Below are 18,843 nucleotides of genomic sequence, written 5' to 3'. Positions count from 1 at the left end.
ACTCGACGGAAGCGGGGCCAGCACCGCGAGGAACGCTGGCGAAGGCTCCCTCCTCAAAGAGAGCCCTCCGGGAGCGAAGCGTACGCAGTGGGAGGCGCTCGCAATGCGGGCAGCCGGCCCCCTCAAGAGCCGACTCTGCGTGCTTCGCTCACAAGGAAACCACGCACAGGCTGTGTGTATCCCCACTCGTGATATAACGTGGGCAGAGAGGAACACACAACCTATAGCGTGGCTTGCACTCGCCCTTTGCATGCTTTGTCTTAGCGTGAGCCTTAGACATAGCTGCTTATTAGACTTTTTTCTCACAATAGACAGACAACAATAAATATGACTGACACACACAGAGCGCTTCGCTGAATGACAGAAAGCTGACGCTGGCTCTGCCGCACTTGCTTTTATAGCTTCCTGGTCATGACGTCATCCGCCGTGACGTCCCGTTCAGCTATTGGACTGATTTCACATGTGATTCAGAGCGTGGGTCGCAGAAGACGTTCCCCTAGCGTTTTCGACGCAGCTCAAGTTCCTGAAGAGGAACTGCACATATGTAAGACAAAGAATGTACACAAACCGAAGTTTTGATGGCTAAGGTTTTTTAAAATCTCTTGCAAGGCTGTATTTGTTTGACCAAAAATTTACTGCAATTTAAAATCACCGTTTTCTATTTTAATATATTTTAAATATCGTTGATTCCTGTGATGCAAAGCTGAATGCAAAGCATCTAATCATTACTTCAGTCTTCAGTGTCACATGATCCTTCAGAAATCATTCTAATATGCTGATTTGCTGCTCAACAAACATTTCTAACTATTATTAATGTTGTGCTGCTTAATGTTTTTGTGGAAAGCAGGACACTTTTTTTTTCTCAGGAATATTTGATGAATAGAAATTCAAAACAACTATTTACTTGAAATAGAAACCTTTTGTAACATTATAAATGTATTTTCTGTCATTTTTGATCAATTTAATGCATCTTTGCTGAATAGAAGTATTAATTTCTTTCAAGAAATATTTCTAACCCCAAGCTTCAAACTTTGAATTCATGAAACAACAAAAACAGAAATGTCCATTCATTTGGATAACAGATACTATGATTAATATAGTCCCTTATATTCATTAAACCTATTTTTTAGCCCGTGTGACAACTATCCCCTATTTCCTATCTCAAAAATCACACTATTTAATACACTGAAAATAAAATAATTAATTGCAACTTTTATGATTATTGCAACATATTCCAGAGGCTGTGAGTTCTCATAATTTTTGTCTCCATCATGCACACGTCTTCCGGGTCGGTCTGCACTTGTGCAAAGAGCCAGTCCAGAGGGTCCTGATTTGAACTCGCCGGGCCCTTCAAGTCTGTCAAGGGTAGTGATACATTGTCAGGTCCAGAGAGAGCCCAAGGCTTGTGTGCCAGGACTGAACCTGTGGTGGCCAAAGACATGCTGGGGTGTTTGGCCATGCGCAGCGGGGACAGACGGGAGCCCCGGAGGGGTCCGCTGAGAGGGTAGGTGGGTTGGGACAGCTCTTGTATGGAGTCTATGTAGTCATCCAGACTCTGGCTCTCCTGGAGCTCGAGAATCGTAGGGAGAAGATCCACAGAGGTCAGATGCCTCCTGGGCTTCATGCTGGAACTGACAGAGCGAGAGATAAAAACATTGGATTCACGCCTGCTTTATTACAAATTAATTACATTTAATAACAAAAAATTTTATGACGTTAGTATTGAATCAAATCAGCTTCTGCGTGCTTCGCTCACAAGGAAACCACGCACAGGCTGTGTGTATCCCCACTCGTGATATAACGTGGGCAGAGAGGAACACACAACCTATAGCGTGGCTTGCACTCGCCCTTTGCATGCTTTGTCTTAGCGTGAGCCTTAGACATAGCTGCTTATTAGACTTTTTTCTCACAATAGACAGACAACAATAAATATGACTGACACACACAGAGCGCTTCGCTGAATGACAGAAAGCTGACGCTGGCTCTGCCGCACTTGCTTTTATAGCTTCCTGGTCATGACGTCATCCGCCGTGACGTCCCGTTCAGCTATTGGACTGATTTCACATGTGATTCAGAGCGTGGGTCGCAGAAGACGTTCCCCTAGCGTTTTCGACGCAGCTCAAGTTCCTGAAGAGGAACTGCACATATGTAAGACAAAGAATGTACACAAACCGAAGTTTTGATGGCTAAGGTTTTTTAAAATCTCTTGCAAGGCTGTATTTGTTTGACCAAAAATTTACTGCAATTTAAAATCACCGTTTTCTATTTTAATATATTTTAAATATCGTTGATTCCTGTGATGCAAAGCTGAATGCAAAGCATCTAATCATTACTTCAGTCTTCAGTGTCACATGATCCTTCAGAAATCATTCTAATATGCTGATTTGCTGCTCAACAAACATTTCTAACTATTATTAATGTTGTGCTGCTTAATGTTTTTGTGGAAAGCAGGACACTTTTTTTTTCTCAGGAATATTTGATGAATAGAAATTCAAAACAACTATTTACTTGAAATAGAAACCTTTTGTAACATTATAAATGTATTTTCTGTCATTTTTGATCAATTTAATGCATCTTTGCTGAATAGAAGTATTAATTTCTTTCAAGAAATATTTCTAACCCCAAGCTTCAAACTTTGAATTCATGAAACAACAAAAACAGAAATGTCCATTCATTTGGATAACAGATACTATGATTAATATAGTCCCTTATATTCATTAAACCTATTTTTTAGCCCGTGTGACAACTATCCCCTATTTCCTATCTCAAAAATCACACTATTTAATACACTGAAAATAAAATAATTAATTGCAACTTTTATGATTATTGCAACATATTCCAGAGGCTGTGAGTTCTCATCATTTTTGTCTCCATCATGCACACGTCTTCCGGGTCGGTCTGCACTTGTGCAAAGAGCCAGTCCAGAGGGTCCTGATTTGAACTCGCCGGGCCCTTCAAGTCTGTCAAGGGTAGTGATACATTGTCAGGTCCAGAGAGAGCCCAAGGCTTGTGTGCCAGGACTGAACCTGTGGTGGCCAAAGACATGCTGGGGTGTTTGGCCATGCGCAGCGGGGACAGACGGGAGCCCCGGAGGGGTCCGCTGAGAGGGTAGGTGGGTTGGGACAGCTCTTGTATGGAGTCTATGTAGTCATCCAGACTCTGGCTCTCCTGGAGCTCGAGAATCGTAGGGAGAAGATCCACAGAGGTCAGATGCCTCCTGGGCTTCATGCTGGAACTGACAGAGCGAGAGATAAAAACATTGGATTCACGCCTGCTTTATTACAAATTAATTAATAAACATTTTATGACGTTAGTATTGAATCAAATCAGCTGTGAATAATCATATCATCAGTGTTTTGGTCCGTTCTATGCTCCTAGGAATTTAAGGCCTCTTATCTTTTTGCTTTTTTAATGATTTGATTTTGCCAAGTTATTTCTCTTTTATCAGCTGCTAACATAAGGGGAGACCTGGTACAAAGTTCTTCACTCACAAACAAGCCAGAGTGTATATACCCTAGTACAAGAAGAAAAAAAACCTATGCCATAATTTATTTAAAATAAATTTATCTCATACTAAATATACCTCTGTCACGTAATGGTAATATAGAAACTTGCACGATGAGGAATTCTTCAAAGAACTAAACTTCTTTTACGCAAACACAGGAAATAGCCACTTTCAACCATTTTAAAAAGATGGACGAAGACAGGGTGATAACAGGGCTTAAATACACAAGGCAAACAAAGGGAACAAATGAGTTAATTAATAGACACCAGGTGGACAAGATAACTATTCAGACAACTCAGGAAAACTAGGAAGACAAAACTCAAAACACAAACTTTAAGTCCATTAACATCTTTATTAAAATATCACTTAAGAGTATTTGGAGTATTTCTTTATTGCATAATGTACATTTCTTAACATTATGCCTAAAATGTGTTTTAATATCACTATTAATAAGGATTGTACGATCCCTGTATAATATCAGTCTTTAAATGCAAGATATTTAAAGTGCACCTGAAGTTTACTTGCAATAGTTCCACTTTAGCACAATCAAATATACTTCAGTATATCTTTAGTTAGACCTCAGCACTACTTAATTGCACAATTAAAGTACATTAAGCACAAAATTAGTTGTTCCAATTTAGCAGACTTTAAGTTTAGTATACCAAAAGTACAACTGCAGGGTATTTTTATAATTGTATAAATGTGTGTGTTGTCCTGGTATTCCAACACAAGTATAGTAATAATAAAATAATAGTAAATTTTGACATTGTGTGGACATTTTTTTGGTCCCCATGAGGAAACAAGCTTATGAATCAAACAGAATGAAGTTTTTTTGAAAGTCCAAAAATGCAGAATGTTTTGTGTGAGGGGGTAAGATAAAAAAATAAATCAATAAATAAATACAAAACATTACGTCTATGGAATGTCTCCATATAACATGAAAAAAAAAGTGTGTGGTCTGTGCTTGGGTCTTCTCTGTTGTCTCAAAGAAGTAGTAAAATATCATACAATTTATAATCATATGCTACAACAAGTAGTCTGCTTAAGTATGATTTACTGTAAAGGCTCACCTGTATGTTCCCTTGATGTCTTGAGTGTTTAGGTCCAGATGTCTGCTCAGAGGACCAGCTTCATGAGCAGCTCGGTGTGTCTTGTGCTCTATTGAGGATTTACCACCTAGTTAGTGACTTTAAATCCTTTGGCATTGAGAGCAAAGATACTAAAATAAGCAAAGGGATGCCATGGATTTAGTGAGTGTGTGTTGATGTGTATGTATGGTTTTGGTCAGAACGTTTTACCTGTACATGTTACACAACCCTCTGATCTACTCTATTTTATACATGCATTTTATATAATTGTACTTGCAAATTTTATATAATTGTATTTTGCTCATCTGATTTGTATTTAACTCCACATGAAGTGTTGTGCAATATTTCTTGAAACTTTAATCTTTAGATTTATAGTAATACATGTTCTGAGTTACAGCTTAACTTACAGTTGACTGGACTTGGTTCTGGACTGAACAAGTAAGATGGAAGATATTAATATTTCTACATCATTCACTGAATTGCGAAACTCGCTCCTGAATTTGTGCCATCTCTCTTTCATCATTCAGACACACTCCCATGGAGCAAACAATAGATCCTTGTTTCAGATGATTAAAAGACACATGACTGTTATCTGCTATATTCCTTCACGGTTTCATACGTTTGGAACAGGTAAACAGATCAGGTTACTGTTAATTACAAGATTTCTCACACCTGTTACTCAGAGAAAACCTTTTAGCATTGAACATTTGATTGTTGCGTAACATAAGCCATTAAGATATGAGAGACATAATGAAAATATCTTTACTGCTCATGATCTTCGGAAAATGTTGTAATGAACATTTACAGTTCAAAACTCATTACCATTGTTATGCAGTGTGTCTTTTTATTGATGAATTATTGACTTAGAAAAAAAAAATCAATACTACACTACGTTTAGTTAATTGTTTGAAAATGACTGTCACTTATTGGGTTGTCAACTAATTATAAAACTAATTGAATGAATTAAATGATATGCTGATTGAATGATTTTATTTTATTTTTTTGTTCAAAGTTTATCTTTTGAAAACACTCTTCAAGATATGTTCTGTTTCATTTTTAAATGCTAGAATGCATCTTGTGGGAATTTGTTTTTGTTTTGTTTTGTTTTTTTGTAATTGTACTAAATTCATGTTCATTTAAAATAATTATAGTTATATTTTTATTATATTTACTTATTCATTTAATTGTTATATTTATTGATAGGTGTACTTTTTCTGAGTATTAGGCTATAGTTTATTTACATACTTTTTAAATGCCTTCTTTAAATACTTCCTTTAACTTGACAATTCAATTCAATAATGGCATGTGAGGACAAAGAGCATATCCATATAAGTACAGAAATAATCTGTCTAGTGCTCAGTAACACTATATTACCAAATTACCAATCCTGATTAGACCATGAAGAAAACACTAAAAAAATATATGTACAGTCATATGGAGAAATATTCAGTAACAGGAAGCAGCCAAATGATTAATCCATGACACTTGGTACTGACGTCACTCAAGACAGCTGACGCAACGCAGTCAATAAGACTGCGTCTTCTCTGTTATGGTGTCTTAAGAATGAGAGGGATGGGAATATCTGGAATTCTGTGGAAATTCACTGAGCTCGAATCTCTGAACATGCTTCTCGCTAAAGCTAATCATGAAGATCCAGTCAGTAATGAGCAGACAGCATTTCTCTGCTGAACATCTGGTGATTTACAAGCAGGCCATGGTGCTCATATTGCTTCTCTTTATTATGATTAAGCTCTATGGAATGTTTCAGGGAAAGCATAACACACTCTCACAAGCAAACCTCACTCAGGCTACATCACTAAAACTTCATTTTGGGACTGCTGTTCGGCTTTTCAGTCCAGAAAATGTAGTTATTCTAAAGCTATAATAAATGTTTGGTTGACATTTTATGTTTGTTTTATTATTTGTATTCTTTTTGTATTATTATATTTGTATTATTATATTGATATTATAATATAATCCATTTTACAAACAGCTTTATAATATAATATAATTAATATAATGTAATGTAATATAAAGTGATTGATATGATATGATATGATATGATATGATATGATATGATATGATATAGGCTTATAATTCTCCGAACCACTTCCTGTGATATGAATCAAAAGCCTACTGGTGCCAATATAATATAATATTTAAGCAATATCAAGCAAATGTGAGCAAAAAAAAAAAAGAAAGAAAAATACAGCATGATTATGTGATAATCCTTGTAAACAGCAGCTCAATGAACAAGAATTTAATACTGAGTAACAAATATTTCAGACACAGTATTGCCAGCTGCTTTTACTGGTTTTGCAACTTTAACGAAAGTAGTTCTAAACAAAGTCACAGTAAAAGCTGCGTTTCTCTCCTTGTTTCCTAACTGTATAGAGTTTTTGAAAGAATTGTTTGATTAATTGAATGACTCACTCAATTGTTTCATTCTTAGAGGAATGAGCGTTTTTGAACAAATCAGTTGAAGGAATGATGTTTTACTCATAAAATCAGTCTAATGTTTCTTCCTGAATAAACCAGTCTTTGCAAACAAATTATTTGAGTGAATGACTGAATGACTCACTCGCTTGCTTCTTCCTGAATGAATTAGCATTTGTCACTTAAACCAGTTCCAGAATGAGTGTTTTTGAATGAATTGTGGGCCTATCCAATTTATTTTGCAATGTGAAAGTAAGCTATTCTGTGAATGTGCAAGACTCCCAATTCAATAGTTGCTATAGGTAAATAGCTATAAGAAGAACAAAGTGCAGTAGGCCTAAATGGTAAACCTGTTTGTGCTATTTGTTTATAATTTAGTTAAAGCACAACAAGTTGTTTTTGTACAGCTAAAAATAACTGGAAGCAAATGACACTGGAAGCATAGCACATTCAAGTTCAAACTAAATGTGGATAGACTGTAAAAAAAAAAAAAAAGATGGGTGACACATATCTATTTTCTTCCACTTTAGAAAAATAAGCTAATATGTCCCAGAAATAGGCACTGTTAATTTTGCTAATACCATCATTTGGAGCCCAAGACCCTGAGTCTGCGTATAGTGATAGCTATGATATGATATTAAGGTCCCGCCCAAACTCCCGCAAACTCAATCTCAAGCACACAAACACAACGCCACACCGTTTTTATAGCATAAAATAACTCAAACTAATTTTTTAGAAAAACAAATACTTGAACATACAATAGCATGATAATAACTACCTAAAAATACAGAAACAACAACAGTAATTTGATATTTTAGTTTGGCTCACGTCCCATTTGTTTATATGAAGAGGGTGGGGTTTCTAACCTATACTGCAGCCAGCCACCATGGGGCGAAATGCGAAATGTTCTGGGCTGCGTTTCCCAAAAGCATTGTAATCCAATGGAGCTACGATCAACTTTGGCTTACGATGCTTTTGGGAAACGCAGCCCTGGTCACTTTTCAGGACGTGTGCGGCTGGTGCGGCCCACTTGTGATAGACAGTCACTTGCTGCCACCTACTGGCATAATGATGTAAAGTGCAGAAGAAATCCCTGAAAAAAAAAGCACAACTTACCGTCAGTCAGATTTAAGCACCAGAACTCTTTCTGTAAATACAATATTATATGATTCTAATTCTGACATATAAACATAAACTTGCAGTTTGGATTTAATAATTTTTTTTAAATTGGCATTCATGTAAAACATGATTGTTGATTTAAAGAATGATAGAATAAAGTAATTAAGCGTACCCTACAGGGAGGAGAAGAGAATGGAGGGTTGGAAGGAAAGCCTACACTTTTATCTTCACCATGTGGAATTATATAAACCTGGAACATTCAAATGGACAAATCAGTAGAGCAGAGAATACATCGACCAGTGTTGAATATAAATATTACATGAAGCAGCCAGCAACATACGAACACATCAATCCGCAGGCTTTGATCTCCATCTGCAGCTTTGTAGAAACAGAAATACCACACGCTTTTGCTTAGACGGATGAGGTTGTAACCGAAGGAGGAACACTTCTGATTTTATTCCTATCGCCACAGTCCAGACTCCGACTGCGCGGAAAGAGATTTCGTTTCTGAGACATCATTAGACATAAAATGACTGCTGCTATAATTGTGTGTTTGTGATTCGTGCACAGGCGTTTGATGCGCAGATGAGATGAATATGGCCTTTGTGTATCTAAACAACATTAATCACAGACAAACAACATGGCTGCTGTTGCAACTGATACTTTCACAACTTTACAGCTGGACTTATTCAAGCAGGTTTATTTAATGAACAAGAGTGAAAAGTTCAACCTAACTTATGAACAATAATTCTTAAAAAATAAAACTTTGTTATCAACCACTATGAGTGTGCACTGGTGAAACATCCAAGCCAACTGTAGACTGGGTTTACTATATGCCATCTTACAGGAAATGTTCTCGGAACATTGGCTAACGTTCTGACTAGGTTCTCTCAACGTTATTAACAAACATTCTTATAGTAATATTAAAAGAACGTTCATTCAAAGTTATCTAATCTTTAATAATGTTCTAAAAATGTTGTTTATACATTTTTTTTTAAATCACTTCATAATGTTATTTATACATTGTTGGTGAACATTTTTTCTGAAATGTTTAGTTGGACATTTGTTTAACATTTCTTAAATGTCAGACCTACTTGTTTCAGAACATTCAGAGAACATTCAAAAGCAAGGTTCCTGTAATGTTTGCAAAATTATAAAATTACCTTATAAAGTTACCTTAACTTTCATATGATTAAGAAAAAAAAGTTGTTTAAAAAACTAGACATTTTGACCATTCGAACAACATTCAGAAATAATGTTTATATAGCTTAATGCGAACGTTAGCAAACATTTTCTAAGAATGTATTTTTGTTAGCTGGGACTTGCAAAAAAGGCTCTTATGATCACCAAGGCTGCATTTATTTCATTAAAAAAAAACAGTAAAAACAGTGATACTGTGGAATATTGTTATAATTTAAAAATAACTGTTTTCTATTTTATTATATATATTTTATTATATATTTATTTATATTTTAATATGTAATTTATTCCTGTGATGCAAAGCTGAATTTTCAGCATCATTACTCCAGTCTTCAGTGTCACTTACTCTAATATGCTTTATTTGCTGCTCAAGAAACATTTCTTATTATTATCAGTGTTGAAAACAGTTATGTTAACTAAAGATCAATATTTTTGTGGAAACCATTATGCATTTTTTCAGGATTCTTTGATGAATAGAAAGTTCAAAATAACAGCACATATTTAAAATAGAAATAATTAGTAACATTATATACAACTTGCAGAGCTGTCATAACCACCTAAATTAAAGTAGCCATTTTCATAACTGTATAATATTTATAGTGTTATATAATTTATTATGAAATGTTTTTATTCCCTTATGATTTGGGCTCAGTGTTCCTCTGGAGTTTGGAAATATTTTCAGTGCTGTTCATGTAGTCTGAAGTGTCATCGGCCGCTCTGAATTCCAAGTAAGTTCTGCCCACATCCCATAATTAACCAGACCATATCTGACCTTTAGAGTTGAAGCAAATGAGGGCAAATTAGTTCATTGAGGTGATTATCTGATGCCAACATGTATTACATGAATGTATTACATGAATGATCAGGAACAACTGTGTACAAACACGCACGCACACACACACACACACACACACACACACACACACTTCATTTGGCATTACGCTCTTATCCTCGCTGGCCTTGCCGTTTACAATCCTAGGAAAGTTTCGTTTTGATTTAATATCTCCAGATTAGACAGGCTTTGTTGGAGTTTAGACAAGAAAGGGGGTATTTTCTGACACAGTCTGCCATGTATTCAATGATGTAAACATAAATATTATCATATTTACATTGAGAAATATGCATGGAAAATTGCAAAATGTTAATATTGATTAATATTTCTTACCCGTTCAACTTGAGAAACAAGACTACTATTATAGAGACATCATAAGCAATTCAAATGAGTATGTTTTGGTTTGTAAAAGAGTACATATTCACCCATCATCTAGATGTTCACAGCTTCCCACGTGGAATTGAAAGTGTTAGAGCGCTTTGTGTGCTTGGGCAGGACAGTTTTGGAAGAAGCTGACTCAAAAGCACTCATTTCCTAAGAAAAACAATTTATTGACTGTCAGGGGTACACTTTAAGCTGTTACATGATTTCTTGGATCAGGTTCTGGGTGCATCTGTGCCTTACCAGCAACTGTGGTTTTGTTTGAGTCTGTGCTTGATACAAAAATATTTAATAGTAGTTTAATACAGTACTAAATCAAACTAAATACCAAAAACATTTACTAACTCATCTCTGTACATTTGGTAACTGTATATTTACATCGTTTTCAGGCCTGTGTAAAGATATATAAATGTATAACATTTAGTATAGCCTATAAAATATTCCCTTAGATTATTTGTGGCATTAAAGCAGTCACCAGCAGAATTAGGGTCATGGCTAATTTAAGAGTCCCACTTACTGTAAATACTGTAAGTGGTGGAAAGTTATCCAGGACTGACCTGGTATTATCCTCAACATCCATGATAAATCTGGAAAGAGCAGTTCAGTAGTTTGGCATGTGACCTTTCATTTCGTGTGCAATCGGATTTGGGGTAGAAAGAAGTTGGAGTCGTGTTTAAAACAAATAGTTATTTTAAAAACCACACTGCCATCTAGTGACAACTTAGGCACAGTGAAATCCTGAATGCATAAAATGCCCTTTTGTAAGGACACGATGTTGCACGTGACAATTAAGTCGAGACAGAGTTGGTCAGGTGACCTTTGACTTCTGTCTGAATTTTACCAAAAAAACATCATCCACTGATTTCTACAGCCATAAATACACTCAGAAGACATTCATAATCATAATTAATCAAACTACATTAGTAAATGGTACACTCTAAAAAATGCTGGGTTAAATACAACCCAGTGCTGGGTAAAATAGGGACAAACCCAGCAATTGGGTTGTTTTGACCCAGCAGTCGGGTTACTACCCAGAAGGTTGGGTTAAACGTTTAACCAAACCGCTGGGTCAAAACAACGCAATTGCTGGGTTTGTCCCTATTTTACCCAGCACTGGGTTGTATTTAACCCAGCATTTTTTAGAGTGTACTAATGTGCAGATCTGGCTAAGCGGCCACACTGACACTTCTACTGAAGTTAGTTTTTAGTTAACTTAAGGTAAGAAAAAGAAATGTAGGCTGAAATGAAGGACTAGATGAAAGAGTTGGCATAATAAATTCATTACGTTTGGCAAATCCACAGCACGCGTCCTGCAGAGAGATGATAAAATGTGCATAAGCTCAGACAGAGTTGAGTCTGATAGCAGAGAGAATTCAGTCTGTGTCTTACATGCACTACTTTCACAAAAGTATAACCACAATTGCCAAAATTTCCATGATTTTTTTGGATATGTATATATAATGATGTACACATACACACACACACAATTAAAAAAAACAGCCGGTCTGACCTAAAGAAAATACATCTTGGTTATTTAGTTGACTCTTGTCTGAATGTAAAACTTTTGATTCTAAACTAACACATTGTAAAACATTTTGTGCGACAACTAGCCACCATATGTATGTTTAACTAATTTGCCTTTAGTCTAACATCTAATAGACTAAGAAAATAAAATGGAAATTTTTATCATCTAGATGAGACGCGCAATAAAATAAAACAAAATAAATAGAGCGTACTAAATTACTGCTAAATATCACTTTAGTGTCAGACGTTGCTACTTTACACATATTATTACATTAAATAATTTAATCTAATGTAAATTCCACTTGCTTTAAAACACCTTTTTATCCGTGTAAGCCCGAAGGACTCTTTTTGCAGCATATCTGACATTTTTACTGTCCTTTCCTTCACATAAATCACCGAACACACATTCTCAAAGTAATTGTGGATATGTGTAAAATGGTATTTGTCACATTGATCAGCCAGTTATCTGCTGCGATACAGCTGACATCAAACAGCAGCGACTGGAGCGGATGCGCTTCAGTCAATTACACACACACACACACACACACACACACACACACCGCCATAATAACAGTAGCTCTCCATCAGCATCAGCAAGACATCCGCAGGGGAAGCAGTGAGTATCTCTTCTGCATTCATTTCCGACGGAAAAACAAATCGTAGGCTGTGTTATTCGAAGCGGTGTATCGTTTAATCTCTGCCGTTTCCAACCCTCTGGGCAGCGGCTAAGACTACAGAAACGCGAGAGCAAACGTAGAATGTATTCCGTCTCTTCTATTTTCCCGATCGAACATTCGCTTAATCCCTTCAGTGCATCATAAGAAAGAAAAACATCCATAATTATTTTGACGTATAATGCCTCAGTGAACGCGCAGCTGTTGCGTAATAATGGTACATTGTGAGCGCGTAATGCCGCGTGATGAATTACAAATTACGCTTAAATGCTTACGTTCGTCCTGTCTGTATGTTAGATAATGAATTATGATTTGATATGCGTTCAGTGGTGCTGTATTGGCCTGTGGTCGAAGCTTATTTGAGAGACAGCGCAGACATCATTTGGACGCCTCACACATGCTGATGTGCTGCTGTAGCCTACATTGGGCATCTCGGATAACCTTGATAGAGCAAGTAAAGGTGTTCTGTGGAAGAGCCAATAAAACACACCTGTTCCATGGCCTGCAGTGTCTTCCACGTGAAGTGATTGTGTCAGAAAAAGAACATGCAATTATTTATTTTAATACAGTTTCAAATGTAATGCTTTGTCAAAATGACATTAATGGCGTCTTTAACAATGATGAAAATAAATAAATGGGGTTAATACATTTATATAATTTGTTATTAAAACTACAAATATATTTAGAGACGTTTCAACAACCAAAATGTCACAAAAAAAGCAAGTGATCCATGATTAGTGAGTTAATGTCAATCAGACAGCCTTTTCATATCTAAATCAGCTGTTTTGGTTTGATTAATCTCTAGGCCTATATGAAGAGTTAATTTGCAAAAACAGATAACTCCGTTTAAAAAAAAAAAAAGTTCAAAAATCATGTTTTTTTTTATCCTGCATTCCAATTAATATCAATCAAACTGCAGTTGGGTGTTTTGATTAAATAATAATAACTAAAAAAATAATAATAATACAGCTAACTAACACAATAAATACTTGATAACACAATAAAAACATGATTTATGAACATTTATAAAAACTGAGTTATCTGTTTTTGCAAATAAACTCATCATATGCACCCAAATAAAAATAAAATAAAAATAAATAAAAAACTCGACTTGCTATTCTGAGCTAATCTAGAATGATAATTGCTCAAAATCCACTCAAAAATCATTTTATTATTTTATTACCCCAAAACAACATCAAGACTTTGTAAAAGAGCATAATAGGACCCCTTTAAATGAGAATAACTGAAATTATGGAAATGTCTAATCAGTTAAGCTTTTATTGGCCAATGCCAACAATCTCAAAATGGCTTAATGTGGGCTGACGTGTCTATCACTAGTGATTGTTGTGTTTATGTGTTTTGTATTCTGTAGAGGGCTCTGTAATAGCCTATTAGGTTGGAGAAATAATGAGAGAGAGCGGTAATCTATCAGATGTTTTCCTCAGTCGGCTAATGAGTAAGACATGAGACACTGAGTCATAATGACATGGAGAGAGATTCACAGTAACTGAGTGACAACATCACAGAGCTCCAACATCAGACCCCTCAGAGACAGACTTAATGGAGAGATATTTACTGTTTAACTAGTGCTAAATGGAAAACATCAACCAACAACAGATGCAGAGATACAAATCCTCTCAGGTGAATGATGGCATGGAAGGATGAAATTATGCAATAACATCAATTAGTTGCTGTGACTCTTAATTTCTGTAAAGAAATATATTTAGTTGTATATATATATGTGTGTATGTGTGTGTGTGTGTGTATATATATACGCATGTTATATTAAATTATATTGCACAAATATTATAAACACATTTGACACATACTACTGAGAAAAAACACAGCAAAAGGAAAGGAAACCAGGTCCAAAAACCTCTCCAAGCAAGCAATTCAGATGTTTTATTGAACATAAAAACTGCTTATAGATGCAAACATCACAATAAACCACAAAAAACTTCCTGTTATAATAACACAAAATTGCTAAGTAATGAAAAGTAAGACACTTACCGAAAGGAAATTGTATAAGTATTCGGTTGAACATATTGAGTTCATTTGCATTTTTTGCTGAATATAGGACCTAATCATTCATGTTTGCTTCAGATATGGTGAAATTAGGCAGTAACCTGGTGGACAAGATGGAGAGACAGCCGTCGGTGGAGGACGGTTTTGACAACATCCCCCTCATCACTCCACTGGAGGTCGGCCAGTTACAGCAGCCTTTCCCTGATAAGGTAATTACCATTCATGCATTAGAGAGCAGAACCCACACATAGTGCCATATTAAAGACAGCAGCGCACCTCTGTTACTCATTACTCTGCATAGAACTTCATTAAGGGGAAGAATGTCATAGGAGACCGGAGGTGGACCGGCAGACATCCAGTACCACTGATACCATCAAAGACACGGTAGAAACCACCCCGATAGATCCCAGCGGATAGCCTGGCATGAAAGAAAGAATTCATGTGACACCATCAAGATTCATTGTCACTGAGTATGATACAGTTTGTCACCGAAAGTCTTTGCAAACCATCTGATCTTGCAAATGCACACAAGCTCATGTCAGAACTCTCACAGATGGCTTATATCTATTCTTAGCTCTGAAGGAGGCAAGTGCAACAGGTGGAAACGCACAGCAGAGTTTGAATTTAACTTTGCAGTGACTCATCTAAAAGATGACAAATTATATAGTAGTAGGAGCTCGCGCTCTGCATTTTTAATGTGCTGAAGTAACATCTTGTGTATCCTACAGCCTACGCTGTTTAAAAAACCTGCCTCTACCTATATTTTTCCACAACATACCTATACATACAATTCACTGCAGTTTCCAGCGGAAATGACCACTAGTGGCAGAAAAACATAGATTTTTATTCCTTTTCATGGAAATTATGATTACAGGGGCAGAGTATTAATTAATAAAGACTCATTATTCTGCATCTCTTTGCACAATACGGTATGTTATGACCTCAACAAACAACCAAGTGCATGATTTGTAAACTAGAATAATACATTTTGATGTTTGCATCACATTACCAGCTCCACAAGTATGGCTTTTCTGACATAGTAAACTTGCTAGGTAGCACACCTGGTATAACATTGCACTTTCAGCGAGGAGCTAAAATGTCAAGGTTGCTTCAGCAAATGTGACCCTGGACCACAAAACCAGTCTTAAGTCGCTGGGGTATATTTGTAGCAATAGCCAAAAATACATTGTATGGGTCAAAAATATAGATTTTTCTTTTATGCCAAAAATCATTAGGACATTAAGTAAAGATCATGTTCCATGAAGATATTTTGTAAATTTCCTACCATAAATATATCAAAACTTAATTTTTGATTAGTAATATGCATTGCTAAGGACTTCATTTGGACAACTTTAAAGGCGATTTTCTCAGTATTTTGATTTTTTTTTGCACCCTCAGATTCCAGATTTTCAAATAGTTGTGTCTCGACCAAATATTGTCCTATCCTAACAAACCATACATCAATGGAAAGCTTATTTTTTCAGCTTTCAGATGATGAATAAATCTCAATTTCGAAAAAATTGACACTTAAGACTGGTTTTGTGGTCCAGGGTCACAAATGTGTTTTATCTTACGTTTGCTTTTGTTAAAGCTATCGGTTAGGTTTAGGACTGGGTCCTAAATTTCTAAATCCTAAATTTGGCTTCAATCAGAGCACATAAAACTTGGTTGAGATGTAATGTTGACTTTACTTTGGCTGTGCAAATAATTCCAAAAAGAGTCATTGTTGTGTGTCAGTCAGTGCTGCGCAAACTGGTCGACCATATTGGACTAACAACAATCCACCTCAACATAGTCAAGATGTTCTTTGGAACATAACGTCTTGTCGACCATTTAGAAACTTTTGAAAACACAGCTACTTGCTTCAGCTGGTTTTCCATTAGGGTTTCTAATGCTAACTCTGAAAGCAGCGAGCCCATTCTTGTGGTTTCTGCCCAGCCCCCTCTCATCTTGTTCTTTGTTTGGACTATTTTAATAGTTCATTCTTTCTCTGTGACTCTGTAGGTGATTGTGAAAACCACAGCAGAGTATCAGCTGAAGGAGAAGAAGAGGAAGCTATATGTGCCGAACATCAAGAAGCTAAACATAAACCTTTATGATGAGATGTCAGAGAAGCTCAAGGTAAAAAAAAAAAAAAAGACAAGGACAGATTGCCCAGCCTACTTAGATCTTGCATTTGTCTCTCTGTTAGTGAGGGAAATGTGAGTATAAATAAAAAATGGAAGGCATAAATACATGTGTGAATGTCTGTGTTTTCCAGCTGACTGGGTTGATTATTATCACCTTGGCGTTCCTGGCGTGTCTGCTTCTGTTGGTCATGTATAAAGCGTTGTGGTACGATCAGCTCGGCTGCCCTGAGGGCTTCGTTCTCCAGGTACCCAGTATAGCACAAATACACCATGCTGAGAACATTTGTGGGCTACTTTACAAACCATTTTTGGTCTGAAATGTAGATGACAAATCACACTTCTGTAAACAAATGTCTTCACTTGTGGCTTTAGTGAAAACTAGCCAGTGGTTGCCACCGGTATGACATCTCAACATGATTTTCACCTCAAAACGTATCCTACTTTCTTTCATTGTGAATGAATCATCTGAGAATGGTGGTATATAGCTACCAGATGAATAATAATTTATACAGCAGCCTGTGCATTAGTAGTTTGGATTTTTAAGTTACATTGTAACTCCAGCAAGTGGCGCCAAGTGACTGTCTTTATGCATGAGTCATTGAATCATTCATTCAACCCATTTGTTCAAAATTGCTGATTCATTCAGGCACAAAACAAGTGACTTCAAGTTGAATGAATCAGCTATTTTGATTCCAGTTTACTTCATATTGTATTGTTTTCCTTGTTGCTTCATGTGAGGAACTTTATTTGTTTGATGCACAAATATGCTGTTTCAAGTTACCCACATATGAAAGTATATTTCTGTTAGGATAGGCAGCACGGTAGCTTACTAGGTTTTGGAGCAGAGCGATTAAGTATTAACTGCATCTTTTGTTTGTGTGATATTCGTTTAAATTTACTTTGTTTGCAGCTCAGCAAAGCTTAGCTGCGGATCTTCAGTCTGCGGACAGCATCTGAAGTGGTGCATTAGCTTTGGTGGAGTGTGAGAATGTCTTTAATTAGTCTTAACCATGACTAAACTGTGATTAAGGCCTGCAGGGGTTTCCACCTCACCCCCTTTGATGCAGATACCACTGCCATAATTAGCATGCCACACTAATGTAGCGTTGCTAACTTGAAGAGCGGGAAAATTGCCTCTTGTTAAGATAGAATGAGGTTTATGGAAGCTTTGGCATGTTGACGTCTCTTGATTGGCGTCTTTCAGTCGCAAAACACCTTTTTGTTTTTGTGGGATGAGTAAAGTGTCACTTCAAGCATCTAAGCATCTGTTTTACAAATTGGAAATATAATAAATCTTTCATAGTTTGCATTCCTGAGAAATAGTTTATTACTGCTTACACAATGTAGTCAGTTTTGGATCATTTAAGTTTAAGAATTTGGGTATTTTCGGATATATAGCTACAGGTTCTGTAAGTTTGAATTTTTAAAATTAATTTTGTGTTTATGTAACTTCCCAAATAAGAATATACTAAGATGTTCCTTTAACTAGAACTAGAAATAGTTATGTCTACTTTTTGCATAAAACTTAACGTGTATATTCCATGCATAATATTATGTAGATGGTAAATGTATATATTTTTTTTTTTTCAATATTGTATAAGATGATTAGGTTGTTGACATGCTCTGTTAGGAATAGCATTACCATAGCAATCTTAATTTTGTGGCAGAATATAGTATGTATATTTTGCACAGTATACAAATTTTCTATATGAAATCCCAGATAATCTGCTATTTGCTCAAATGAGAGTTTTGCACCAGAACACATTGCATATTCATTCCATATTGATGGATTAAAATAATTAATATAATCTATTATTATTATTATTTGATTTACACTAACGGAAACACAAATTTTTATATTTTTGTTTCTGAGATGATAATTGGCCACTCATTGAATTAAACATGCAACATAATGAGACTTCAACAAAAA

At 35.9% G+C, this 18,843-nt stretch overlaps 1 protein-coding gene across 1 annotated transcript in view; it reads left to right on the top strand.

Annotated features, from left to right (window-relative positions):
• The first annotated feature begins 12,578 nt into the window (after positions 1-12,578).
• Positions 12,579-18,843, top strand: part of LOC107675961 (neuron-specific protein family member 1-like) — an 8,492-nt gene continuing 2,227 nt past the window's right edge. Inside the window, exons 1-4 of the mRNA XM_016470465.1 lie at positions 12,579-12,701; positions 14,863-14,993; positions 16,789-16,905; positions 17,045-17,158. Of these exons, the coding sequence (XP_016325951.1) occupies positions 14,865-14,993; positions 16,789-16,905; positions 17,045-17,158 (360 nt within the window). The 5' untranslated portion in view covers positions 12,579-12,701; positions 14,863-14,864. The remainder of the gene's footprint in view (positions 12,702-14,862; positions 14,994-16,788; positions 16,906-17,044; positions 17,159-18,843) is intronic.

The sequence above is a fragment of the Sinocyclocheilus anshuiensis genome, unplaced genomic scaffold (genome assembly GCF_001515605.1).
Source record: "Sinocyclocheilus anshuiensis isolate Anshui unplaced genomic scaffold, SAMN03320099.WGS_v1.1 scaffold469, whole genome shotgun sequence".
Lineage (NCBI taxonomy): Eukaryota > Metazoa > Chordata > Actinopteri > Cypriniformes > Cyprinidae > Sinocyclocheilus > Sinocyclocheilus anshuiensis.
This window is presented reverse-complemented; position numbering and strand designations above follow the sequence as displayed.